General features: G+C 42.2%; 3 protein-coding genes across 3 annotated transcripts; 1 reads left to right on the top strand and 2 right to left on the bottom strand.

The window, feature by feature from the left end:
* On the top strand, positions 1–27,013 carry LOC6037548 (protein bicaudal C). The gene is given in 11 exon segments (XM_001847375.2): positions 1–316; positions 8,469–8,782; positions 13,983–14,032; positions 14,117–14,183; positions 14,186–14,718; positions 14,783–14,893; positions 21,416–21,523; positions 21,595–22,312; positions 22,370–22,846; positions 22,905–23,251; positions 26,067–27,013. Coding segments are annotated over 9 exon segments (2,526 nt in total). The 5' UTR covers positions 1–316; positions 8,469–8,571; the 3' UTR covers positions 23,156–23,251; positions 26,067–27,013.
* Positions 14,745–17,807, bottom strand: LOC6037523. The gene is made up of 5 exons (XM_038253497.1): positions 17,644–17,807; positions 16,782–17,591; positions 16,495–16,726; positions 16,182–16,438; positions 14,745–16,128 (listed from the first exon to the last, which is right to left on the bottom strand). The coding sequence occupies exons 1-5, from the start codon at positions 17,741–17,743 to the stop codon at positions 14,915–14,917; spliced, it is 2,613 nt and encodes an 870-aa protein (XP_038109425.1). The 5' UTR covers positions 17,744–17,807; the 3' UTR covers positions 14,745–14,914.
* On the bottom strand, positions 17,937–20,933 carry LOC6037525. Its single transcript, XM_038253498.1, has 8 exons — positions 20,817–20,933; positions 20,388–20,757; positions 20,236–20,330; positions 19,839–20,180; positions 19,542–19,785; positions 19,237–19,484; positions 18,601–19,180; positions 17,937–18,545 (listed from the first exon to the last, which is right to left on the bottom strand). The coding sequence occupies exons 1-7, from the start codon at positions 20,911–20,913 to the stop codon at positions 18,711–18,713; spliced, it is 1,866 nt and encodes a 621-aa protein (XP_038109426.1). The 5' UTR covers positions 20,914–20,933; the 3' UTR covers positions 17,937–18,545; positions 18,601–18,710.

Here is a 27,013-nt window from a genome sequence, read left to right as displayed (position 1 = left end):
TTTGACAGTTCCACGAAACAACGCGCGATCGCAGGCAGGAACGCGAACTCGGTGCCCCACGAAGTTTTCTATTAATTTTGTGAAAAATTGATACCCAAAACTTGCCCAAAAGCCGTACGGCAAAGGCCGAACGGGAGTGGTGCACGTTCCGCGCGCGCGTTTTTTAACTCAGTTTGATCGTTTTTTGCATGCCCAAATTCGATCACAGACCAGTTGTGAAAAGTGAGTGATTTCTTCGTTCTTGGGTCGTGCCTGTGGTTCCTGGAGATCCCCGCTGAGCGTGCTGAACGAGGAGGATCATTTCTGGACGTGAGAGGTAAGGTTGGCTAGATCAGTTGGGCACTGATCTAGACGGGGATCGTTTGTGGTACTGGATTGATCTGAACGGTGTTTCACTAATACCAAGTTGTCGAGGGGGGTGTTTGGCGGTATTGGTGATATTGACATGGTACGGGGGTTTGTTTTCGTGGTTGACCGAGGGTATTGACCTGGCCGTCGGAGGTCGATGACCCCACGGGATCACCGGTGTTGATTTGTGTTGGTGGCTGAGATTGACCGCGGAAAAGGGGGTTTGTCTCGGTCTGAAGGTGCCGCACTGTGGACTTGCAAACAGTATGTCGACGGTAGTGATTGGTGTAACACCGTAGTGATTTTTGGAAGCCTGTTCTTGACCAGACTTGAATAAGTTGGTTTAAATAGGAGGAAGAAGAAGCAAAAGAAGAAATTCTGGACGATTTAGTGGATGAAGAAGATTGATCAGCGATCTACGGAGAAGATACTAAAGTGGATTAACTGAAGTTACGAGGAAAGTTACAGGTAATAGTGAACTTTAAAAACTTTTGAACATGATTACTGTTGATATCGCATGGATCAATTTCCATGCAACCGGATAAGTTTCAGTATTGGTTCAGTTGATAACACAATAGAAGTGCTTATTTCATCACGTGGTATTCGGAAAAGTGATTCCAACTGATTGTTGTAGGATCTTATACGAAACATGTTCTTTTTACGACTGTCTCGCCGCTCAGGTCGAGATTCTGGCTAGCATTACTTGAGTTAAACTATATATATATATTCTTTTTTTTATTTGACTAATTTGGAAACACTATTAAATAACAATGCTATACAATTCAGTAAGCACCTCTAAATCAGTTACCTCTAAAATCATTTTTCATGGTTTCAAATAATCGCACTATTTTTTTAAATAAAAAAAAACAAATCTATTCAATAATGAATGTTTATAAATGGGTATCCAATCATGCATCAGTTTCTATATGATTTCAAAGTTATGAGCATCATAGAAACCGATAAGAATCCATTACAAAATGCACACGATTCCACTTTCCGAAAGCGGCAACCACCACGAACACACTACGGATCCTCGGTTTAACACCAATAATTACAGATGTTATCACTACGATTACGTGTGGGCTTGTTTAGTGCCCGGCCAGTGGCTATTCCACCGAGAGTCGAACCACGTAATAAATACCAACCGACTGGGCCTGGCCAGGCCACTGGGATGACCGGGTTAACAACAAATTTTCCAGATTTTCCACCCGGTCACGGGAACAATCGACGACCTCAACAGCCAGGCAATCGAATCCAATTCCGGACGGTTTTCCATTCGAAATCATCCGCTAAATACGGTTCCACGTGTCTCTGCTCTGCACGTGTACGGGTGAATGTGCACCACCCACCACTATTGATGGCTAACCGTGTGGCCAACTCCCAACTGGGGGTGATGTTTTGTGGGACGCAACGGTTCGGAAAAGCCTAAAAGTTGGACCACGTCGCGCGAACCCGGCGTGGAGGGGAACTCCTGCCCCTCCGATGAGGGCCATTTGTTCGCGCACGTGGTGGCGCCCAGTCAAACGAAATGACAACGCGGTGAGAGCGAGTCATAAATTTCTGAACTGAGAGCCCCACGCTAATCCGATTGCGGCTGGATGGATGATTTGCGAAATTTGGGGTGATCAATTTCAATTCTGTCTGTAGAAAACTTTTTGCCTTTGTTTAAAAGTGCCTTTAAAAGTCATAAGGGCAACTCTCTCGGATTTTTGTCATTCGATTTTTTTTTGTTTTAATCCTGCTGAAACTTTTATGGTGCTTAATGAAAACATAGATTTTATGACTGTTTAGAAAATTTCCCGGGATCCCGGGAATTCCCGAGATTTGAAAAATATTTTTCTCGTTTCCCGAGAAATTCAAAACCCGGGAAAGTTGGACGCCCTGCAGCTGTCCATACTAAAATGATGAATGAAAATTCAAAAATCTGTATCTTTTGAAGGATTTTTGATCGATTCCGTGTCTTGGGCAAAGTTAAAAAAAATGTGATTTTTAATTTAATTTTTTGTCCCTAAAACTAGATTTGCAAAAAATTAATGGCGAAGACTGGATGTGGATAGTGAAAGACCAGAACTACGTCACAAGGGGGAAATAGTTTATTAATTATACAATTCTAAAGGATTGTCTAATTACTAGAGTCAATCTCTGTCAGTCTCCAGCTGTCTGCCGCGCCCTTTTCGGCCCCCAACAGGGTGCGAGCCCTGTTTTTCAGCTTTGTCAGACTTTTTTCGGAGTTATTGGAGGTTATTGTCCGAAGGAGATTCTCTTCCCCTGAGGACACCGTGAGTGATTTTGCTTGTTCGCGTCCAACCATCCCCTTTTAGCCCTTCATACGACAGTAATTTGAAGATGCTCCCTTTAAGTCTGAGCCACTGTAATTCTAGGCAACCGCTACATAAGTCATCCTTGTGGCCCTGTTGGTTAACACATCAAATCAAATCAAAACTTGATTTGCAAAAAATCTCTATTTTTATCTTTTTTTATTTTTTGATTTGTTTTAGGGGACATCAAATGCCAACTTTTCAGAAATTTTGAGAATGTGCAAAAAATCTTTGACCGAGTCATGAGTTTTTGAATCAATGCTGATTTAAAAAAAAATCGAAATATCAGTCGTAAAAATTTTTCAACTTCATTTTTCGATGTAAAATCAAATTTGCAAAAAGTACTTCAGTAACATTTTGTTAAAGTGCACCGTTTTCAAGCTATAGCCATTTTTAGATAGCTTTTTTGAAAATAATCGCAGTGGTTTATTTTTTTTTATTATTGCCCATGTTTGCCCACCTTTGAAAAAACATATTTTTGATTTTTTTTATCTTTGTTGATACGACTCTTAGTTGCTGAAATATTTCCATGCAAAGGTTTAAAAACAAGACAATTTATGTTTCTATGTCTCACTCAAACAACCCACCTTTTCTTAAGGTCGATATCTCAGCAACTTATGGTCCGATCTACAATGTTAAAATTTGAAACATTCGTGAAATTTTCTAATCTTTTGGAAAACAATGTTTTCAAAATTTTAAATCAAGACTAACATTAAAAAAATAGTGATTGACCATAATCAATTTGTTTATCGGTTGAAATTTTAAAATCTTAGGCAGCCGGCTGTAGAAAAATATCTATCTAGAGATTTAAATATATCGAACGCGATACTCCAAAAAATCTTCATCGGCGTGCCTTCCGATCAACAGTGATGTAACGAGGGTCATTTGAAACTGACAAAAACTCATTATTCACCGAATTTGAAATTTAAAGAATTTTTTTTTGAAATTAAATATGTCTTTATTGAACTTTCTTATAATAATAACATTTCATTTACATTCTAAGTGGTATGGCTAAATGCTCTTCATCTTTGTTGTATTTTTCGTTTTATTATTAACTGTTCACATTCATTTATTTACTTCAAATTGTTTTACATTTTTGCATTGAATCGAATACATTTGGGTAAAAAAGAAGAAAAAAATATCTTTGACAACTAATCCTAACTTAAAACTAAAAAAAAAGTAAATTCATTGAAGTATTAAAAATTATTAGAAAGAGTAAACTACGAACTGTATTTCAAGATAAATCCTCCAAGCGTTCTTACTTGTTCCGCACGAGTTCTGCACCCACGCAGTGTTGTTGTCATCTCGATGAAAATGTTCAGAAGTTCTTGTGGTGAAAACAGGTCACTACTGCCTTCATCCGTTGATGCTGGTTGGTTTTCCCTCGGTTGCTGACTGAAGCCAGGAGGTGTTGTATTCTCTGCAACTTTTTGCCGCTGATTCAACGGCAATGGCTGCAGATTTGGAACCACTCGAACAGATCCCGCTCCAGGTGACGCCAAAGCAGGAAAATCCACGTCCGTGAAAGTTGGTGGTGTTTTGCGACGATTTGGTTGGTGCCTCGTCGTCGCTTGCTGCCGAATTTTCACAAACTCAGCACGTTTTGGGCAGCTTCGATTCTTGGTCGAATGGTCGCCGCCACAATTGAAGCATTTGGCTTCAATGTTCTCGTTGATTGTTTCGCAAGTTTGAGTTTTGTGCTCACCTCCGCCGGTTGCACAACGACTCTTGATGAAACAGTTCCTTCCACCATGTCCAAACTGCAAACAGTTCGAACACTGTGTCACGTCACGATGCACTGGACGATAACGTTCCCAAGACACGATGATGTTGAAAATTGCCCGAACTGCTTTCAGCTCAGACGGCGTTGTCGATCCTTTCTCGAAATGAATCAAGTACAGTTGATCACGATACTTGATAGCCTTGTTGTGTCTCGTCATCTTGAAGACTTCGATCACGTTCAACTTAAGAGTTTTGAGCTCTTCTTTCAGCACATTCACATCCATGTCGTACAGGCCTCGGAGGACCTGTTTCATGGGACGTTTACCTGGATCGTCATGGCTGTAGTATTCATCTTTGTGTTGTTCAGGAAATCCCGAACGTAGTTGTAATCCTTTCTGGTAGGTAGCAGAATTTTGAGTCCATCAGCACACAAGCGAATGGAAGCTCGTAAAGCACCAGATTTGATAAACCCGGTAAGCCACTTTCGCACCGAATCCGATGACGATGTTTTCACAAAAATGGGTGGCAACTTTTCCCGTCGTTCAAATTCCTTCTCGCTCACGTCCACAGGGAGAGTAGCGAACTGGTTTCCAGAAGAATTTTGAGCGTCCTTGCTCAAACTGCCTGGCTTTGCAGGTAGCGCTTCGGCATTTTTTAGCTTCTTCAAATCTGCCGATCCTGCTGGTGAGGACCGCCTCTTTTTCTTGCCGTGAGGCATTTTTTGCACTTTTTAGCACTTTTATGGTGTGTGAGGGACGCACGTCTGGCTCGGTTCTCAGCTGATCGCAGACTCTGAAATTTAAAGAGATTTATTCAAAAAAAATCAGATTTCGTTAAAATCAAATTTGTTGGAAGTTAGCTCAGCTTTTTAGTAATGTTTTGTGCATAGGTGTTTTTCTTCCAAGATTTTTAGTTTTTTTTTTAATTCTTGCTAATGAATAAATTGACATTCTGATGGATTGATTGATTGATTCTTTATTCAGTAGCAGTGTTGCATCAAAAACATCCGTGAGTATAGTGGCCGTCACTATAGCTTGTGAGATCTTTTCTTGTGTCTCGTGATTCCCAGCGATGTCATTCTCTCTCTATCACTCCTTCCCTTTTCCTCGACTATGCGCTCTCACCGCTGAGTCTCTCAAACTCTCCGAAAACTGCAATGAGAGAACGCGAGACGGCGATTAGGAGCCGACCACGCATGATGTCAGGCGGGATAATTGTAGTTCCTGAGAGCTGATATTTTGATATTTTAACAGCCCTGTTCGGAAGGAAAAGCCACCAAAGCAGTAGCACCAAAAACTTACATCATTTGAATACAATAACAATGAATTGGGTGTTTACAATTTTTAAAAGTATCCGGCCAAACTCCATTGGTTTCCTCCTGCGAAGGAGTTTGGTTGATCCTGGCATGAGAAATCTGAAAAGATATAAAAAAATAGTAATTTAATCCACCTTTAGGTGGTAGGTGCCTTCCTCACATTCATAAAGTGAATACATTACGTAGCCTCAAGAACATGTATAAATAACATTTACTTTTATCAAAATATCTGAGATCCGGTAAGTGTATTAAAAACACTAAAGTACTTATAACTTTTGATAGGGTTGTCAGATTTTCAAGCTTTTGGACTCTTTGGAAAGATCTTTTGATTAGCCATCCAAGGATAGGTCGCAATGTAGATCCGGACAACGTTTTCATCAACGTATGTGAGATTCGGCCTCTAAAAAGTGTATGAATAACACCACATTTATGTAGTTATAACTTTTGTTATAGTTGTCAGATCTTCAATGTTTTGGGTTCGTTAGAAATACCTTTCTAAAAATGACGGAATTTCTTACAAAAATCACCCTTAGCCAAAATCGATTTTTTAGCATAACTTGTGAAGTACTTTTCAAAAGTTCATAATATTAACTAGGGTCTTGTGGGACCCCAAGACGGATGGAATGAGACTAAAACGGTCCAAATCGGTACAGCCAGTCTAGATATAATCGTTTGCATATTATTCGGTGCACGGACTTACAGACATACACACGCACAGACATTTGTTCAGAACTAGATTCTGAGTCGAGAGGTATACGTGAAGGTGGGTCTACGAGGTCGAATAAAGAAGTTAATTTTTCGAGTGATTTTATAGCCTTTCCTCATTAAGCTGAGGATGGCAAAAAGTGCATAGATTATGGCGATAAAGGCAAAAATATAGAATAAGATAATTAAATTCTTGACCATTTTCTGGTATGCTCAACAAATAAATAAAATTAAAATTCAATAGACTTTAAACATCAAATTTTGAAAGTTGTCATCCCCACACCAATCTGCACGCATTTGTTTGTTCAGCTGTTTTGTTCTCAAAAGGGAACCGTCGGCAGCCATCCAGCTACCCTTTATTATCGTTGTCACTTCTGCCAGCACAGTCGACAGTCAGGGCTGGGGCCTGGACCGCCCCCAAAAACTCGCGACCACGCAAACCCAAATGTTTCAATTATCCCGGCTGACTGCTGGCGTGATGGCCACACTGACTCCCACCCGGGAACCAGCATTAGCCGATGACAACTGGCACCGGCATCTCGGGGACCTCGGGGACGATTATTAATTATTCGTAAATAAGCGAATAAATCGTGGAAATTTGATTTCAAAACAGATACAATTTGCTCGGTTATTAGTCGCCGACGAGCGTTGCGTCCAAACACTAATCTACTAAAGTGAGGGAGGTTGGGATTAGCACACAAACAACACTCACACATGTACACACTCACAAAAGTGCACGCGCTGGGATGTTTTCCCGGGGAAAATGTTTGTTTGGCGCGAATAAACAACTTTTTATCTGATTTGAGGGCTCTTCTGGTGTGGCCACTCTGGGTGGAAATTCAAGTGTTGATCAGCGGCCTGAATGAATGCATGCCAATGAATGGTGATTTATTTGTTATCTGATAATCGAAACCTCCCGCGCTGCTGTTTTGATTGGTGATGCATTTTTGTCCGTGACAACATTTTGGATGCTTGTTTGCTCTCTTGTACAATTGTTGTAGATGGGATTCCTTTCGAGATACGTTGTTGGGCGTTGCAAATGTGATTCGACCCTGTGCTATGTTCGGAAATTTGGTTTAATTTGGTTGCATTTGGTTGCCAAGGTCCTGCGTTATGATCAAAAATGTAAATAATAAACTTGTATGCAGTTGTGACAAAACGGCATCGACTAAAATTCCCTTTGATGAGTTGTCGCATTCGCAGGGTGTGTTAAGATAGCACAATCTTATCGTAACTAGAAGTAGAAGAAGGGGAATTAAATTTACTTTCAAATCTTCAAAACCTTGATCGTTCATTTGAGCATTTTAACAACATATTTCATTTTAAATTTCGTGATTTTTGAAAAAAAAAGTGTATAAATGTTTTTCAAAATTGCAGACAATTACAAAAAATCTGATGTATTATTTTAAAATGTCTGCTTGTAACCATCACAAGTTATCGCGATTTAATGAAGGATTGCTTTAAAAATAATGACTACAAGTTTTTGCCACGAAAACTTTCCAAAAATCCTTGGTTCCGAAAAATCTAGGTTCCGACGATACTAAAATTTTAATTTATATTGAAAAAGCTATTTATATTTTTTCATGTTCAATGAAATTGGACGAAGTTTACACCATGAGAGCAAAAAACATATCACTCAAATAATCTTGCAAGTCACTGTAATTTGCTGAGCTCAAAATAGCATCTAGCAAATTACTCACTTTTTCCATCAAAAAACATCCGATACATTTGTCTAGCATATCCGTCAACCAACCCCCGGTGATGAAACCGTTAGATATCCTGAATTGAAATATGTTCCACACATCTCATACCTTTTCCGCCTTCCCAACCCAATCTGTCATGCCGGACATTGATGCACCACCTCGACCACTAGTGAACAAATGTTATTTATGAGATACAATCAATTATGTCCCCATGCCGTAGCTGCCGTAGCAAGGTCGATCCTAGCCCCGCACACACAAAAAAAATCCAATTTATGTCGCCATCATCCTTTCACGCTTTTTCCATGTTTCGATTTTTAATTTCCGGATTATCCGTCGGCGTCCTTCGCGCGTTGGCAGCACCATCCTTCATCGTGTGGATCGATCTCCAGGACAGGACAAATATCCATCCATCCCGGACGGCAAGCACCACCGCGTCAACGACGGTCACCGGAAGAGGACCATGATGGCGTCGTCGTTTCCGCCGTTCAACAAGCACATCTTCATCAATGGGGGACCGCCGAGCGAAACCACCGGCAGCGAGATCTCGTCGGTGGAGAGCGACTGGGGCGACCTGCGGCTGATCGCGGCCCAGCTCGGTGTGGCCAACCCGGACGACCTGCATGTCGAGCGGTTCAAGGTGGACCGCCAGAAGCTGGAGGATATGATTAAAGGTGAGGCGTTTTTTTTTGTCAGATTGAGTATTATTATTATTATGCTATGTTTTATAACTCAAGTTACAGAGGGTTCAAAAGATCTACAAGAGCTATTCTGCATAATTCGTATTTGAAAGTTAAAAAAAAAATTGTCAATGATTCGATTATCCGAAGTTTCTAAGAAACCTTGGGATAATCGAACTTTGGAAAATCGAATCGTCGGACGTTCGAGGATGCCTGTAAAAAAATAAAACTCGCTTATCTTCTTTACTCTTGAACAAGGTATGAAGAAAATTTTATCAAAACTCGATTATCCGAATCCTCGATTATCCGACGATTCAATTACCTAAGTGCAATTATCCCAAGGTTTCCGACAAACTTCGCATAATTGAATCTTGGATATTTTTTTCTTCATTTTTTTAGAGTTCTGTAAATTTGAGTAGTTTGTATCATGATTGCCAGCTTATTTTTCTTAAATTTGAAAGCACTTTGGGGCAATATTTGAGCTCAACAAGCAAAAAAAAAGTTGTTCCAATATCCGAATTAAATCTTTTCCGTAGACTAAAGATAATCGAATCTCAACTGCATTTGTAAATTCAATACAGTGAAACATCTTTTTAAGCGATGCGTTACGTTTTTCTAATTTGTCGAATGGAATGACGCAACATTTTTGCAATGTTTTAAAAGCAATTTGTAAGTTTTGTTTAGATCTACAAAAAGCTTGAAAATTATTGTATGGATTAAGAGAAATCAACGAAACTCTAAAAAGAAGATTCTATGTACTTAACAGTTAAAAGACACAAAAACTATTTGGACGGATGAGTAAAGTGTTATAATTTAAATCTTCACGTGTATTTCAACCTTTTGCCTTCCTCACTGAGGTAAGGCTATAATCCTGCTCTAAAAATGAACTTCGTATAAAAACGTCGTAGACCCACCTTCATGTATACATATCGACTCAGAATCAAAAACTGAACAAATGTCTGTGTGTATGTGTGTGTATGTGTGTGTATGTGTGTGTGTATGTGTGTGTGTATGTATGTATGTGACCAACAAACTAGCTCATGTTTCTCAGCACTGGCTGAACCGATTTGACCCGAACCTGTTGCATTCGACTTGGTTTAGGGTCCCATAGATCGAGTTTTATACAGATTGAAGTTTCGATAAGTAGTTCAAAAGTTATGTATAAAAATGTGTTTTCACATATATCCGGATCTGACTTAAATGTATTTAAACTATGTCCGGATCCACCATTCGACCCATCGTTGGATAGGTTATCAAAATACCTTTCCAACGAGTCCAAAACATTGAAGATCTGGCAACCCTGTCTCGAGATGTGGCCATTTAAGTGATATTTATGTACTTTTTGGAAGCCGGATCTCACTTAAATGCATGTAAACTATGTCCGGATCCATCATCCGACCCATCGTTGGTTAGGTTATCAAAAGACCTTTCCAACGAGTCCAAAACATTGAAGATCTGGCAACCCTGTCTCGAGATATGGTCACTTAAGTGATATTTATGTACTTTTTTGTAGCCGGATCTCACTTAAATGCATGTAAACTATGTCCGGATCCATCATCCGACCCATCATTGGATAGGCTATCAAAAGACCTTTCCAAAAAGTCCAAAATATTGAAGATCTGGCAACCCTGTCTCGAGATATGGCCATTTAAGTGATATTTATGTACTTTTTTGTAGCCGGATCTCACTTAAATGTATGTAAACTATGTCTGGATCCACCATCCGACCCATCGTTGGATAGGTTATCAAAAGACCTTTCCAACGAGTCCAAAACATTGAAGATCTGGCAACCCTGTCTCGAGATATGGCCATTTAAGTGATATTTATGTACTTTTTTGTAGCCGGATCTCACTTAAATGCATGTAAACTATGTCCGGATCCATCATCCGACCCATCGTTGGATAGGTTATCAAAATACCTTTCCAACGAGTCCAAAACATTGAAGATCTGGCAACCCTGTCTCGAGATGTGGCCATTTAAGTGATATTTATGTACTTTTTGGAAGCCGGATCTCACTTAAATGCATGTAAACTATGTCCGGATCCATCATCCGACCCATCGTTGGTTAGGTTATCAAAAGACCTTTCCAACGAGTCCAAAACATTGAAGATCTGGCAACCCTGTCTCGAGATATGGTCACTTAAGTGATATTTATGTACTTTTTTGTAGCCGGATCTCACTTAAATGCATGTAAACTATGTCCGGATCCATCATCCGACCCATCATTGGATAGGCTATCAAAAGACCTTTCCAAAAAGTCCAAAATATTGAAGATCTGGCAACCCTGTCTCGAGATATGGCCATTTAAGTGATATTTATGTACTTTTTTGTAGCCGGATCTCACTTAAATGTATGTAAACTATGTCTGGATCCACCATCCGACCCATCGTTGGATAGGTTATCAAAAGACCTTTCCAACGAGTCCAAAACATTGAAGATCTGGCAACCCTGTCTCGAGATATGGCCATTTAAGTGATATTTATGTACTTTTTTGTAGCCGGATCTCACTTAAATGCATGTAAACTATGTCCGGATCCATCATCCGACCCATCGTTGGATAGGCTATCAAAAGACCTTTCCAAAAAGTCCAAAACATTGAAGATCTGGCAACCCTGTCTTGAGATATGGCCTTTTAAGTGATATTTATGTACTTTTTGGAAGCCGGATCTCACTTAAATGTATGTAAACTATGTCCGGCTCCACCATCCGACCCATCGTTGGTTAGGTTATCAAAAGACCTTTCCAACGAGTCCAAAACATTGAAGATCTGGCAACCCTGTCTCGAGATGTGGCCATTTAAGTGATATTTATGTACTTTTTTATCCCGGATCTAAAAAATAGATGAAATTTTTGTACAACCCCATCAAATCAGCCATTGTTGGTAATGAGTGAGGAAGGCTCCAACCACATAGGTGGATTAAGTTAGTTTTTTTTTTCATAAATAGATGTAAAATTACATTATTGAAACAATGATTTTAGAAAAACAATTTCAATCAACTAAAAAATACAAAAGAAAAAAAAATACTGTGTTTTCAAAATTATGGAGCAAAATTCAAAAATAATCTTATAGCATAAATATTTATTTAAAGGCCTATACTGCCCATGTTTGCATAAATGTCCCATATGCAAAAACAGCAAGCTGAGAAAAACGCATTTGAAGTTTGTCCCATAAAAAAGACTACGTGTTATGTTTTCGCGAAAAAACTGGATTTCCTCCTGATTTCTAGAACAAAGTACTGGATGTTATAGGCTCTTTTGAATGATCACACAATTTTGAACCAAACTGCAAAAATAACTCGAAATCGATGAAAATGCATATGGGACATTTATGCGATCAGGGGCAGTATACGGAGCTTGAAAGATACGCAAAACGAAAATAAAGAATAAGCAAAAACAAATGATATTTATTTAAAAATAAATTAATACACAGAAATAAAGAACCAATAAAGTAATAAATTATAAAAAAACAAATATTCAAAAATTGACAAATTAAAAAAAAACTCAGAGATTTTGAAATTTAACACAGCAAATAATTATACAAAGAAATTTATAGAAATCAATTAATGACAAATTCAAAAGTTATAATTAAAATATTAAAAAATAAAAAAGAAAATAATTTATAAATGTAGTGTCTTCTAAAACAATTTTCTTTAAAAAGCTAGAGTTTGAAAATTCTAAATTTCACAAATCGATGCCTCTGTGCTCTCTTGCACTAAGCTTCCTGGTATTCCTTTCTAGTTAGGGAGCACAGAGGTATCGAAATTTTAAAGTTGAGAAAATCTTAAATTTAAATTTGCATAATGAAATGATTTTGAATATTATAAAAATTAAAAAAAATATAATTTTAAAACTGAAAATGTTTAAAATTAAGTGACTTGAAAACAGTCCGTACTGCACTGTCCGTAGTCTTCGTCAAAATTTCCAATTAAGTTAAGATTTTTCATCCTTCAATAAATTTGAGTTTCTTTCCTTAAATATGACTTAATTTTTTTTCCATTCAAATTAATTACAGGAATTTAAGAATTCTATTGTAAATTTGCAATAGGACGAAACCTTGGATGTAAACAAGCAGCCTATACCACTGTTGCTCAATGTGAACTATCACTGGAGCGCGTGGAATAGACTGCTTGGTAACATCCAAGATTTCGCCTTTATGAAATGTCACTGAGGAAAGCAAAACTTGTGCTTTATTTTTTTCCAGTTTTAAATTTTTGAATAGTTTATTCTTTTTTCTCTCTTTTTTCTTTGGCGATTTTCGCAATAAAACATATTTTTCTAAAATCATTTCTCCGAAAAGGCAGAACCAATTTTTGCCAACCACGTTGTAGAGGAAAGGTGATTTTAATGAAAAAAAAAATCGTAAAACAAATAAAGATCATTAAAACTTTATTTCCTGATTTGAAGGTCTCGGACCAAAGAGTCAACTGGTATCTGATATATCGTTACATTAATGCGCACTTTAACTTAGATTTATTTAGTGATATCCTTTTACTTATTTCTTTTATCTTAATCTCTGAAACCTGTTATGGGCTCTTTAGTCCCGCCAAGACCTTTAAATCAGTGATTAAAACTTTCATGACCTTATGTGTTTCACAATATTATTAGGTTTTTTAAATGTCTTTGTATTTTTCATTAACATTGAAGCTCCCAAGGCTAAAAAAAAGTTAGAACGGTAACTTCAACTAGCTGGTTCGCGAGCAAAAAAAAATCGCCCAAAGTTCCGCGGAGGCAGTATTTCAAAAAAAGTTGAAACGATGTTTTCAGATATTACAGATTTGATCAAATCCAGTTCTAAAATGTGTTTGGTTTATATAGACTTCCTTACAAATTACTGGAAAAAAATCGTCCCGATCAGTTGAAGTTACCGTTCCAACTTTGTGCGTTGGGCGTTCCATTGTTAGAAGACCAACTTATTACCTTTATTCTACAACGTGGCGAGCTAAAATTGAGATATATTTTTTAAAAAGTGTGTTTTTTGCGAAAATCGTAAAAAAAACAAAATATTTTGAACCACCCTAATCACAAAACAAAATATCTAATAATTCTGACCAAGGACCTCCAATGTCAAATTTGAACCAAATTGATCAAGATCCTGCCGGTTATCGTGGAATCGATCAAAGTAGCTGAAATCATCCAACACAATTTTTCAATAAACATCAACAAGTATAAAAAAACATGTCTCTTCTTTTCCCAGTTGAAACGTATTCAGAAGGAATGAATAGCGCTGAGGAATTCTTCACGAATGTAAGTGATCTCCACTCAACTGAATCCAGCTGAATCCCAAATTTTCTCAAACCTATCCCAAACCGGCCGCTCTCGTTCTCCCAGATCATGAAGGAAACCACGACGTACGTGAGCTGGCCGTGCCGGCTGAAGATCGGCGCCAAAAGCAAGAAAGACCCCACATCAGGATCGTGGGCCGGCTGCCAGACGTGCTGAAGGCGAAGGACCGGGTGATGGCCCGGTTGGACTCGCGCGGCAGCCGGGTGATCATGAAGATGGACGTGTCGTACACGGACCACTCGTTCATCATCGGCCGCGGTGGCAACAACATCAAGCGCATCATGGAGGACACCGCTACCCACATCCACTTCCCGGACTCGAACCGGTCCAACCCGACGGAGAAGAGCAACCAGGTGTCCCTATGTGGGAGCTTGGAGGGCGTCGAGCGGGCTCGAGCCCTGGTGCGGATCTCCACGCCGCTGTTGATCTCGTTCGAGCTGCCGATACTGGCCCCCGGGAAGACACCCCCGGACAATGACACCCCGTACGTCAAGGAGGTGGAGAAGGAGTTCAACGTGCAGGTCATCTTCTCGACCCGGCCCAAGCTGCACTCGTCGCTGGTGCTGGTCAAGGGCTCCGAAAAGGAGGAACTCAAGGTGAAGGAGGCAACGCGTCGGTTGATGGACTTTATGTGCGAAAATATGGCGGTGAGTGCGACGAATTTAAGCTTTTGTACCAAGAAAAAAACAACTTTTTTTTCGCTTTTTCCAGAACCAAATCCCAGTCCAGATGCAGCTGGAAGTGTCGACCCAACACCACCCGATCGTGCTCGGCCGGGCGTCGAGCAACTTGCGTGAAATTATGAGCCGCACTGGAACACAGGTTAGTTCTGTTAAGCTGATTCTAGCTAGCATTCTCGCTGATCCACTCCAAATGGGCGGCGATTCTCGTGAAGATCGAGTACTTTCTTTCTGTGCACTCAGTTTGGTTGGGAGCCAGCCCTATCAGGAAGCTTACGCGATTGGTATCCATCCAAAAGAGTTGATCGGTTGATGATGTACAAGTGGTGAGCGAGTTTGGATCCCTCGTACAAAGTTGAGAGTCCTGAATGCGATGCGGGTGTGTCCGCTGACAGTCCGAGTTGTACATGGGATGAACCAGGGTGAATTCGAAGCTTGTTGGACCAGTCGGGCGTGCCGCGTTCATAACGATCGGCGTGTGGGTTTGGTTTGTCCACAGACAGGCGGGGTAGATGGTTGGGCTCCAGCTAAAGGGATCAATCATTCTGATTAGGGCGATGTCGTTGGTGTTGTCGGTGGAGTTGAAGCTAGGGTGACGAAGGACGGCGTCGATGGGGAACTGTGTTAGATTGTTTATGGGTTGAATTACGTCGGGTATTGTATTTCCAAGGCAGCTCGCCGTAGTGAGGACCATGAACTTGTTGATGATCGTTCCGGCACATTGATACGTGATCGTTTGTTGTTCAATCCATCCAATGTGTACCAGCGATCCAAGAGATGTTTTGCGAGGGATACTTTGTACGGATGAAGGACAGTTGAAAATGCCGGGATGTATCAAGCTGTTGTTCATTCTGCCAACCGCTTCCACTGGACAACAGATTACGGAACTTGTCGTACAGAACGTAACGAGTCCTCGAGCAATGTGCTCTTTCCATGGGACTGAGCAGCGCTCCATCTTTACACAAACACCTTGTTGGTGATCGTCAACGTTGCAACTGTTTCCCTCGCGTAGATCTCGATCAACAAAGTGTACTACATTGCTGGAATCCACCTGTCCCGGCAGCAGTACGGACCTCATCCAGTCCACGTGGCTTGCCAGTTTCGTGGCGATCAAATGCTCTCCAAAGCCGCAGTCTCGACCGAGAAGGCTCAGTGCCATGGTATGGTGGTATAAGTTGTTTCCTTTGCCCAGCCACTCATCCAGAACACTTCCGATTAGCAGGTCGCACGATCGCGGAACTTGAAAGACGTCGTTCCCCAAGCAGAGGTGTTCCCTCGCTAGCCCATGTGGAAGTCGTGGCCGGTAGCGATCGGAAACGATGCAGTCGCTTTCGTTGAACATTTTGGGGATGATAACGTGGGTTGATTCTCTTGAGTCTAAAATTCATAGATAATTTAGGATTTTCTTGTAAACATGAACAGTTATTTACCAATTGAAGGTGATCCACCAAATAAGAACCGGTTTATATCAAGTCGTCCATTTCCGTACGCCTTCAAATCGAACTCAATTCTCGACTTGTGATAGATACACGAAGGTTGGAAATCCAACGGCAACTCCAGCAGATCGTACAGTTTGAGGATCGCTATGTTGTTATAACCGGAGTCGCGGACGAAGTCGGGGTGAACGTGAATTTTCGAAATACGCATCGTCTTGTTGCCGAGATAGGTTATGAACGTTGGTTGAACCCTGCAAATGAACCTCCTTTAACATCGAACTCTTCACGTCGAAGACCTCTAACATACCCTCTAGAATTCGTGCAATCCGCTACCGTAAGCACGGTGTCTTCGTCGACGATCACTCCATAGCAGTTATCCCTCCCAATCTTGACCATTTGTTGGGGAGCAGAACCCGCGTAGATCCGCGTTTTGGTAGAATCTACCGAGGTGAAGCTTTCCGTTTGTTCTATGATCACTTGTTCGTCAAAGTCACGATATGCGGCAAACCGTAACGCACACAGCGTTTCGTTGTAGCTTTCTGTAACGACTTTTTCATGTAGATTTGATCAGGATGAGTTGCTTGTAGGACATACCGTGAATCCCAACAGCACCCTGCTCGCGCATGGTCATCACGATCCAATCATGGTACTCCGATATCCTCGTATAAACTCCAGGATTAGACACCCCACAGGTAGATCCGAACGATATTACGCCAACCAAAAACGGCGTCATTCGTGAGTTGTGCAGCAGCTTGACCTGCAGCGGTCCTCCGGAATCACCCTCACAGGTGTCCATCTGTTCGTCTACGGCACACAGATGTTGGCTCTGAAGTCCCTGGTGAAGCTTCTTGCTGACCGGGTAGAACAAGCTGCACCGATCGTTATCCATCGGTTTCAACAGGACTTTCAGCAGATTTGGCGTGTGTTCTTCAGCAAATCCAGTACTTCCCCAGCCCGTAGCGATCAGCTCCCGAAACCTAATCTCTTCGTCGGTCCACAAACACGCCGGTACAACCGTCTCGTCCAGCGTTACGTTCCGGTCCAACTTCAACAGCGCAATATCGTGATAGCTCGCGGAAAACCTGTGCTTCGGATGTCGTACGATCGCCGTAATCGAAAACTGTTGTGCGTAGCGATCGTCATCCGCGCTGTACAGGTTCAAATCCCCCAGTCGAACCACGTCGGGAGCTCGACTCCGAGCGTCAAGCACGCAGTGCGCAGCAGTCAGCACAAAGTTGTCCCAGATGAGTGATCCGCCGCACTGCCACTGGATGGTTTCACTGTCGTCCGGGTCGGTCCAACCGATCGCGGCCATGTGCGCAAACTCCCGGAACCGGGTTGGAAGACCGAAGGCCGGTTTCACCGCCGATGGGCTGCCCAGCTTAAAGTAGCGAAGGTGACAGTCTGAAAGCGGACTGACTGTAATTTTGAAGATCGTCGTGAAGTAGTTACTTACCATCCAGCGTTGTGCGTTCGTTGGGGAACATAATTTGCTCAGGTTCTTGACCAGAAGCTGCCCAGAACCAGCACAGAAGAGCAGCTAGAAACGATCGCATCTTGGAGTTACTTCTGCTGATTATCACGTCGGCGAGAGATCACGCTGAAAGTGCAACTGAGCTGCGAATGTAATTTATTGATAACGGAGGCGATGATTCAGATTCAGATTAGTCGGGAAGGTTTTGAGTTATGAAAACAAATTTGTTTGAAAATCACTAGGGTGTTCCGATTTTTATTACCAAAATTTCAAATTTTCAATTTCTAAAACAAATATCCTCCAATCCACTCCAAGTGCGAGGAAATCCTCGTCAGAACAGAATACCTCCACTGAACACACTCTTCCGCATGCGGCGTCAATCCGACCAGGAAGGGCACCCCTTCCGGATCGAGCCAAACCGCCTGATCGGTAGTACTGACGCAGGTCGTATTCCGGCCGGGATCCCTCACACAGAGCTGAGAGCTCGGCATTCGGTAGGGGTGCGTCCGCTGGCAGTCCGAGTTGTACATGGGATGTACGGTGAAGAGCTTGAGTGCGTCAGATTGGTCCAGAAACAGCATCTTCATGACGATGGGCGTGTGGGTCGAGTTGGTCCAAAGACAGGCCGGAAACAGCACCGAACTCCAGCTGAGCCCATCCCTCAGCTGGATCAGCGCGATGTCGTTGTTCTTGGTGGTGGCGTTGTACGCGGGATGTTTCAAAGCTGCTCCGACTCGGTACAGGTACGGTGTGTGGTGGTGGGAAACTACTTGGGGAGGATCATCTCCAAGGCAGCTTGCCGTGGTAAGAATCACTTCTTCGTTCAGTATTGATCCGGAACAGAGGAAGTGGTTGGTTCGATTCCGAGTCCAACCGATCTGGACCTGAAACGGGAAGGTGTGCTTTAAAATGTGCTGTTTAAGCCTGGTTGTATCTTACAAACGAGCCAGTTATTGTTAAGCGAGGAAGATTACGAACAAAATTTGGACAAGCAAGAATATCCGGATGAATTTTACTGAGTTTTTCAGCTTTGTCAACAGGACAGCAAACTACGGAACTGTTGGTACAAAAGTACCAAGCCTTCTCCAAGAAACTGAACATTGCTCAACAGGGACGCATCGTCCACGATCTTCACATGAATCTTTTTCCCGTAGATCAGGATCAATGTATCGAAGGACACTTGCGACCTCTCCGTATTCCGGAAGCAGCACCGATTTCATCCACTCGACGTGACTCGCAAGCCGAGTTCCGATAAGGTGTTCCCCAAAGCCACAATCCCTTCCGAGCAGGCTCAACGCCATGGTATGGTGGTATTTGTTGTTCTTTTTGAAGAGTGTTCTGTCAAATATGCTGCCGGCCAGCTGATTGCACGATCCGGGCACCTGAAATACGTCGTTTCCAACGCAAAAGTGTTCGCTGGCTAGGCCGTGGGGAAGTCGTTGGTCGAACTGCTTGGAAAGAATGCAACTGCTTGCATTCTGCACCGGTGATTGGATCAAATGGTTGGATTCGGTTGGATCTGGAGTCGAAAGTTCTAGTTAGTTTGGACGCCTTAAACCTTAAACGTTGAGCAACCTAGCTTAGATGATCCAAATTTATTGATATCACGTCGACCTCTTCCGTAGGCGTTTACTGAACCTTGGAGGTCAGGTTCGTGCCAGATGCACGAAGGTTGAAAGTCTAGAGGTAAATCAAGCAGTTGACTCATCTTCAGAATCGCAATGTTGTTATAACCCGATCCCCGGACGTGGTCCGGATGCACGTGAATACTCGAAATGGCCATCAGTTTAGTTTCCAGATATGTGATGAACGATGGAGGCTCTCTGAAATTGACTTTATGAATCTTCTTTGTGTCATTTTTTAAAAATCTTATAAGATACTCTTCAAATTCTGCACAATCAGCAACGGTCAGCACTGTATCTTCGTCAACGATCACTCCGTAGCAATCCCTATCTTTCCTGAACCATCGAATTTGTACCATCTGTTCTGGAATTGGCGCTTCGCGGATTCTCATCTTCGTACCATCAATCTCAGCCTCATGGTCCTTCTGGCGGACGACTACCGCCTCATCAAACTCCCGATATTCCGCGAATCGCAATGTACACAACGTTGCGTTGTAGTTTTCTGAAACAGATTCGTGTAACAAATTCAACTAAAGTTGTACAGCATTCCCATACCTTCAAACCCCACAGCCCCCTGACTTCGCATCGTCGTCACTATCCAGTCGTGGTAGAACGAAACCCTGGTGTAAACCCCCGGATGAGACGCCCCACAGGTGATCCCGAAGGACGTTACACCAACCAGAAAGGGGGACATCCGCGAGTTGTGGAGTAACTTGACCTGTAGTGGTCCTCCAGAATCACCCTCGCAAGTGTCCATCTTCTCATCGACGGCGCAGATGTGTTGTTCCTGGAGACCACTGCGTAGCTTTCGATCCCCTGATGTGTACACCTCACTGCACTGTTTGTTGTCGATTGGTTTGAGTGTTACCTTGAGCAAGTTTGGAGTACGCTTCATAGCTGAAAGGATCATTCAATCATCAATGTCTGTTTCATTTCAAGGTTAAGATCTTACCGAATCCGGTGTTTCCCCACCCGGTCGCTGTCAACGTAGGAAATCTAACCTCTTCGTCAGCCCACAGACACGCCGGTGACACCGTAAGAGTAAATCTGTACTCAAAAAACTTCCCATCAAATCTCTCCCTCTAATCGACCCCACGCCCTCACCTCACATTCCGGTCCAGCTTCAGCAGTGCAATATCGTGATACCTTGCAGCGAACCTGTGCTCCGGATGTCGGACAATCGCCACGATCCCAAACTGCTGCGCGTGCGCGTCGTCCACCGCGGTAAACAAATCCAAATCCCCAAGTCGGACCACATCGGGAGCACGATTTCGCGAATCCACCGCGCAATGGGCAGCCGTCAGGACAAAGTTGTCCCAAATCAGTGATCCACCGCACTGCCACTCGATGCTTTCGTTCGCCAGGTCGGTCCAACCGATCGCAGCCATGTGGGCAAACTCCCGGAAGCGAGCAGCCGTGCCGTGGGGAGGTCCAACTTCACCGCTCTCCAGTTTGAAGTAGCGCAGGTGGCAATCTGATTAAAAGAGTTTTGATTTATGCCGAAGATCTTTCAAAATAACAGAGTTCACCTACCGTCCAAGGTGGTCCGTTCGTTGGGGAACATTATCGGTTCTTTGTCCTCGAGCAAGGCGGAACTGATTCCTAAGAAAAGTAGCAGGAATAAGTACATGATTGATTGCTACGTGTCGGTTGGAAACTAAAAGCGCGATTGCAAGTTTATGCGTTGAATCATTCTATCGCATGTTTGTAAATATTTACGTCGGAGGCGATTATTACCGCTTTTACATAATATTGTTGTGTTTTGTTATTGTGTTTTGATAATCAATTTGCCTGAATTTAAAAAAAAAATCACTAACCAGAAAAATAACATAAGCATTATGACTTTAGTTATCCTAGAAATCCCTGCCTGGAGTTTATATCTGGGGGTCTGACGCCGTAACAAGCAAGAGGTAAGTGGTGTTAGACCCCGACAAAAATACAGAAATACAAAAAAATATCTATCGTTACATGATTTCAAAAAAATATTGCAAGCACCAGTGATGAAACTCTCCCAAGAATAACAAAACAACAATCGGCTGACCCAATGACCATTTGTATAAATTTATTGTGCCCTCCCCCAATTAGTCCATAACAATTTCTAATTAAACCCTTTACTTGTATCTATTCCCCAGATCATGTTCCCGGATGCTAACGACGTGAATATAAAGCCAATCAAGCGCTCCCAGGTGACCATTACGGGCTCAATAAACGGCGTCTACCTGGCCAGGCAGCAATTAATCGTAAGCATCGGTGTCCGTCCCCTGAGATAGCAGCATCTAATAATTATTGCTCTCAATTACGCTCCTTGCAGGGTTGCCTCCCGATTGCCCTGATATTTGACTACCCGGAGAACACGGTCGACTCGGACGACATCGCCAAGCTGATGTATACGCACGACGTCTTCATTTCGGTCCGGCAAAAGTCCCGCCAGAGCACGCTTTGCATCGTCATCAAGGGCATCGAAAAGTTTATCGCCAACATTTACGAGGCCCGCTACCAGCTGCTCAAGTGTCAGGGCCCCCGAGTGGTTGCGGAAGTGCCCCGCTCGTACATGGCCCCCGGGGAGCAACCGAAGAGCTCCCAGAACGTATCACTGCTGTTGTCCGTGCCGTCACCGCAACCCTTTTCGCCGCTTTCGCCCATCAATCCGATGCCGTTCAACTCCAACTGCTGGCCGGCGCCAACTCCACCACCGGAGTTTACCCTGAACCAACTGCGGGCGCAGTTCCAGAACATCCAGATGGCCGCCCAGAACAAGCTGCAGCACCCGTTGACGTTACCACCGGGACTGGAGAACTTCAACTCGGCAGGGTCACAGCAGCAGAGAAGCAGTTCACACTTGCAGGTGCCGAATCTTCAGCAACAACTGCACCAGCTGTCGCTGAGTGGACGCGGAAATTCCGGTTCCAACGGTGGAGCACTGTCCGTTCCGTGCCAAAACACCAGCCAAAGCAGCGCCGGTGGAGATCATTCGAGCGGGTATCACAGCTTGAACTGCAGCAACAGTTCGCTGGATCAGCAATTGCCAGGTGGGTTGAGATAGGTACAAGAGTAAACATTACAATTGATACAAATGTCCTCTGTAGGTTCCTCTGGCTCGACTTCGACCTCGCTGATCAACAGTTCTCCCAACACCAGCCGTCACATGAGCTACACCGACAGTCCGCAGTTCCCGTCGACGACGAACTACGACGACCAGCGGACGCCGATGCCCAGCTCGCTGAACGATACGTTCGTGTTCAACTTTGACCCGCGCGTGGTCGCCGGCTACAAAGCGATCCACATGCCCGTCCAGCAGGGTGAGCTGCGCACTCCGACGCCCAGCTGGCAGGGACTGGGACTCAGCCAAACGTCTCCGGCGCCACTCGAAGCGTGTGACCTGAGCTGGGCCAACACCAGCAGTGGAAGTGGTGGCAGCGGTGGTGGCGCCGCCGGAAGTGACTCGCGTCTCAACCTGACGACCACGATGATCGACGTGACGCCGGTGCGCCAGCGGGAGCAGCTGTCGCAGTACAACGACGTCACGTCCATTCTGACCGGGCTGGGACTGGATCATTACATCAGTAAGAGGGACAGTTAAACGTAACAAGAAACAACTTTCAAATCAAATTCCCTTTTCAGAAAACTTCATCAATGGTGAAATCGACATGACGGTGTTCCAAACGCTCACCGACCAGGATCTGCTCAATCTGGACATTAAGCCGCTTGGAGCGCGCCGCAAGATTCTGATGGCCATCCACGATCTGTTCACGCGCCAGCACGGCAATCCGTTCGCGAACATGTCGCCGGCGTCGTCCTCGTCGTCGATGTCGCGCTTTTCCGGGTCGGCGGCACCGGGTGCCGAGCGGCGTACCTCCAGTGGTGGACAGTAGAAGGGGTGGGGGAGGGAAACATTGCATGGGTGGTGGTGGTGGTGGAGGAGAATGGTGAAGAGGAGTGGAGATTGGCCTGGAAATGATGAAAAGATGGTAAGTTTTAAATTATTCTATTTCGTCATCATCAATTTTATATTTGATCAGAGCTTCATCTGTAGTTTATGGATTTTGATACCAAAAGCAGAGATAAACATTTTTGAGAAAAGAATGGCAGGGAGTAATTAAAAAAGTTGCGTCTTTCAATTATGACTATTTTGGAGCCAAAACATGTATAACGTCGTGATTCGAAATCCGATCACTTAGTAGCATATCATTTTTGTTAAACCTGGTTAAAAATAGCACTAGTATTGAAAAGTAACATATTTCAAAATTAATTTCATTTGAACGTTGAATTTACTCTTCAAAAAATTCATTCAAAAGGCGTTTTTCGAAATTGCCAAACATGTTGTAAGCAACTCATTGCTAAACTTGATTTTTTCAGCACTCGTCGTATTTATCCAACTCGGTAAACCTCGTCGGATAAATGTACGACCCGTGCTGAAAAAATATTGCATACACTACTTTTTTGCAATTCCGTCGTGAAACTACTTGCTTTTCCTGTCATTCTTGAACGACGAAATAGCCTACTTTTCTGTACCAAAAATAACAAAATCAAACAGCAACACTTTTCAAAATAAATGCTGAAAAGTTCTACTTTTTTTAAAGTTGAACTTTTCAGCACTTGTTTCGAAAAGTAACACTTTTCAACATTTTTTTGATTTAAACGATTTATTGACACAAAAAACGAAAATTTGACATAAATTTCACTCAGTGTGTGTTTTTTGGAATTGCAAAAAAATGTTGTATGGAACTCGTTGCAAAACTTGATTTTTTCAGCACTCTTCGTATTTATCCAACTCGGTGAACCTCGTTGGATAAATGTACGACTCGTGCTGAAAAAATTCTCTTTTTGCAACTTGTTGCATAAACTACTATTAAAAGACTGGTGCACACCTTTGCCTCGTACTACTCTAAGCAAGATAACGACGAAATGTTGGTGATAAATTTCCTGTTTTATTTTGTTTACTGAAATTTGAGTTCATCTGATAGATTGAAATTAGTTAAACTTTACAAACTTATAGTCTTTATTTGATTTATTCATTACAATACAATATATTTTATTACACCGACCAAATAAATTGTGCGCAGACTCAACTCGAGGGGAAGCATGATCTTTGGGGTCCCCAGAATCACGTGAATTTTGAATTAAAAAAAAAAATTGTCTGGACCGAATGGTTTTTCTCCAAAGTTTGTATGGAGAATCAGTGCGGTTCGGTTCTCCTACATATTGGCTCCGACTCAAAATCAAGCTTCGTTATCAAATCATTTCTCGAGAAATATTCATTCGAAAAATCTGCAAAAAATCATGGACGATCGATTGGTTTATCTCCAACATCCGAATTTTGGCGCTCAATTTACCGTAGAGCACGCGTGGCGTCCGTGTGTGGTAAAAAAGTGCTCAATTTTGTGGTAGTGGGTTTCTCAGAGCCCACATTATGGATTTAAGCTCTTTTGGGCGCATTTAAAAGGGGATGTGCTGAACCTGAACCAATTCCATACCAAATTTGAATTTATCCATTTTTTAGGGGACTCGGAGTATGTTTTTAACTGATCAGGTGGGTTTCAAATGAAAATTTGGTCTAAAATTGAAGTATTGAAATCGTTAATTTATCTGAAAAATTGCCTTTTTAAAGCCCTACATCTTCCCAAATGTTCATCCATGTCGTTAATGTGGTTCTTGATTTACGAAAGTTGTACTTATTTACTGTGAGGGGAAAAACCCCCCAAAAAAGTAAAAGCCAATTTTTCACCGAATTCCAAAACTGTTCCTTAGGCATTTTATCTAATTTTTTTTCTCGATATCATAATCTAGACCATAATCGAGGTTCTGAAACAAATTTGACCTCATTCGGATTTACCGTTCAGATTTTAGAAAATTTCCATTTTAAGAATTATTTTTGATGAAGCGAGTTGATTTTGTTGGCTCTATCTCCCTCACATTTATCGATACAATTTTAACCGCAGCTGAAATTAAGCAACCAACCCTAGTAACATTATTTTTCCAGGAGTTCTACAAGAGCTCTTCAAGATAGCTACAGCATAGCAGTTTGGACCGCGGTAGGATAAAACCCTCTTCAAGTACTCTTCCAAACTCCTGAAGAAGTTTTGAAGAGAATTTTATCCTACCGCGGTCCAAACTGCTATGCTGTAGCTATCTTGAAGAGCTCTTGTAGAACTCCTGGAAAAAAATGTTACTTGGGAACTCATCGCCATTTGTGCAAACCATCTCCGTTATATCATTTGTTAAGAGAATTTTTTTATTTTTATTATGGCTTTGAAGAGATTTTTAGGATTTAATTTTGATGCCTTGAACTCCTATGCAGGTTATATAATTAGGCCGTAACAACCTTTTGCGGAGGTTCTTTTAGGTATTAACAGAGGTTTATCGGGGTTCTGGTGGAGGCTGTTACAACTTAGTGGTTTTAATGTTGGTTTTGGCTGATAGGTTTTATAGCGGTTGTGACAGCTTAAAATGATACTTGGGAGTGATTCTCGGAACTTCAAACTTTATGCTTCCCTGCGAGTTGAGCCTGCGCAGTCATTTTTGTCAGTTTTTGTAGATTGTATAATATACAATCAGATTACTTTAGAACAATTTTAGGGTCATATTTTAGGGCAGTGACCAAAATATTGATATAAAAATAAAAATTTCACGATTTTCTGAAGTGATATTTCGACGCATTCTTTGGATAATCGAGCACGGACTGTTATAATGGTTAAGTCAATATTTCTTTTTCTAATTTCTTTAATTTTGGCTTGAATTCCGCCTGCTATTGAATTTAATTCAACATTTCTTGAATCGTTTCAGATGCCAAACGGATCACGATTATAACCAAAAACAAACAGCTGTAGATCGGCTGCAATTGCACCGCCATCGTCGTCGAGGGAGGAAATGGAAAATAATTAAACTTTGTTTTAATTTGTCGCGCTTCGTCATCGTCGTCCTTGCAGCTGGCCTGAGGGGCGCATCGTTCGAGAGATTGGCACCCGACTTGAGCGCACTAATTGCTTATCGATTCGGTGGCCAATGCCGGGGAGTCAGAGAGTGAAGCCATTTTCCCAGGCGAAACCGAGAAAAAAGGTTTCCTCGGACGATTTCTTGGCCATGTTTGTGCGCTGAGCCGGAAAAGATTGCACCAAAAATGGCAATCCCAAAGAGGGGTAGAAATATTTTTAATTAAATGCAGCAGCTTCCGGTATGAGGCACTTTAATTGAAACGCTGGCGACCGACGACACGATGGCTGGCCTTAGTTAGAAATTGTATTTATTTTTCCCTCCACTTTCCCAAAAACGCCCCAATCTCTGCGCTTTTCGCCACATTTAATTAACACTTACGTACACATTTTCACACATACAGACACAAACACACATTCTGCACTCAATTCCAATTGCATGCGTTTCATAGAGATATCCATTTTTTATTAAAGCCAACCAGTAATAGAGAAAAAATAATCCTTTCCTTATTCCCATCACTTTCCACACACAAAAAAAAATGCCAACATTATTAGTTTGCAGTGGTCTCAACGTATTAAGCCAGCTCGCTAAGCTACAAGTCTAGGTTCTGCAAACTCAAATTGTACCATTCTGGAAGAGTTTCTTAGTTGCAGGCAAGCTAGGAAGAAAACTGTGCAAAAACAAGGCAAGAAGAAAGCAAAGAGGAAGCAATCATTTATTTATCCAACATTCCCTAATTGTAAGCATTGAAGAAATATTTTAATTAAATTTGCATGTTCAATCATTCATTCAGCACTTAA

Source organism: Culex quinquefasciatus, chromosome 2 (assembly GCF_015732765.1).
Source record: "Culex quinquefasciatus strain JHB chromosome 2, VPISU_Cqui_1.0_pri_paternal, whole genome shotgun sequence".
Classification (NCBI taxonomy): domain Eukaryota; kingdom Metazoa; phylum Arthropoda; class Insecta; order Diptera; family Culicidae; genus Culex; species Culex quinquefasciatus.
The sequence above is the reverse complement of the archived record's forward strand: the minus strand, read 5'-3'. Positions and strand labels throughout refer to the sequence as shown.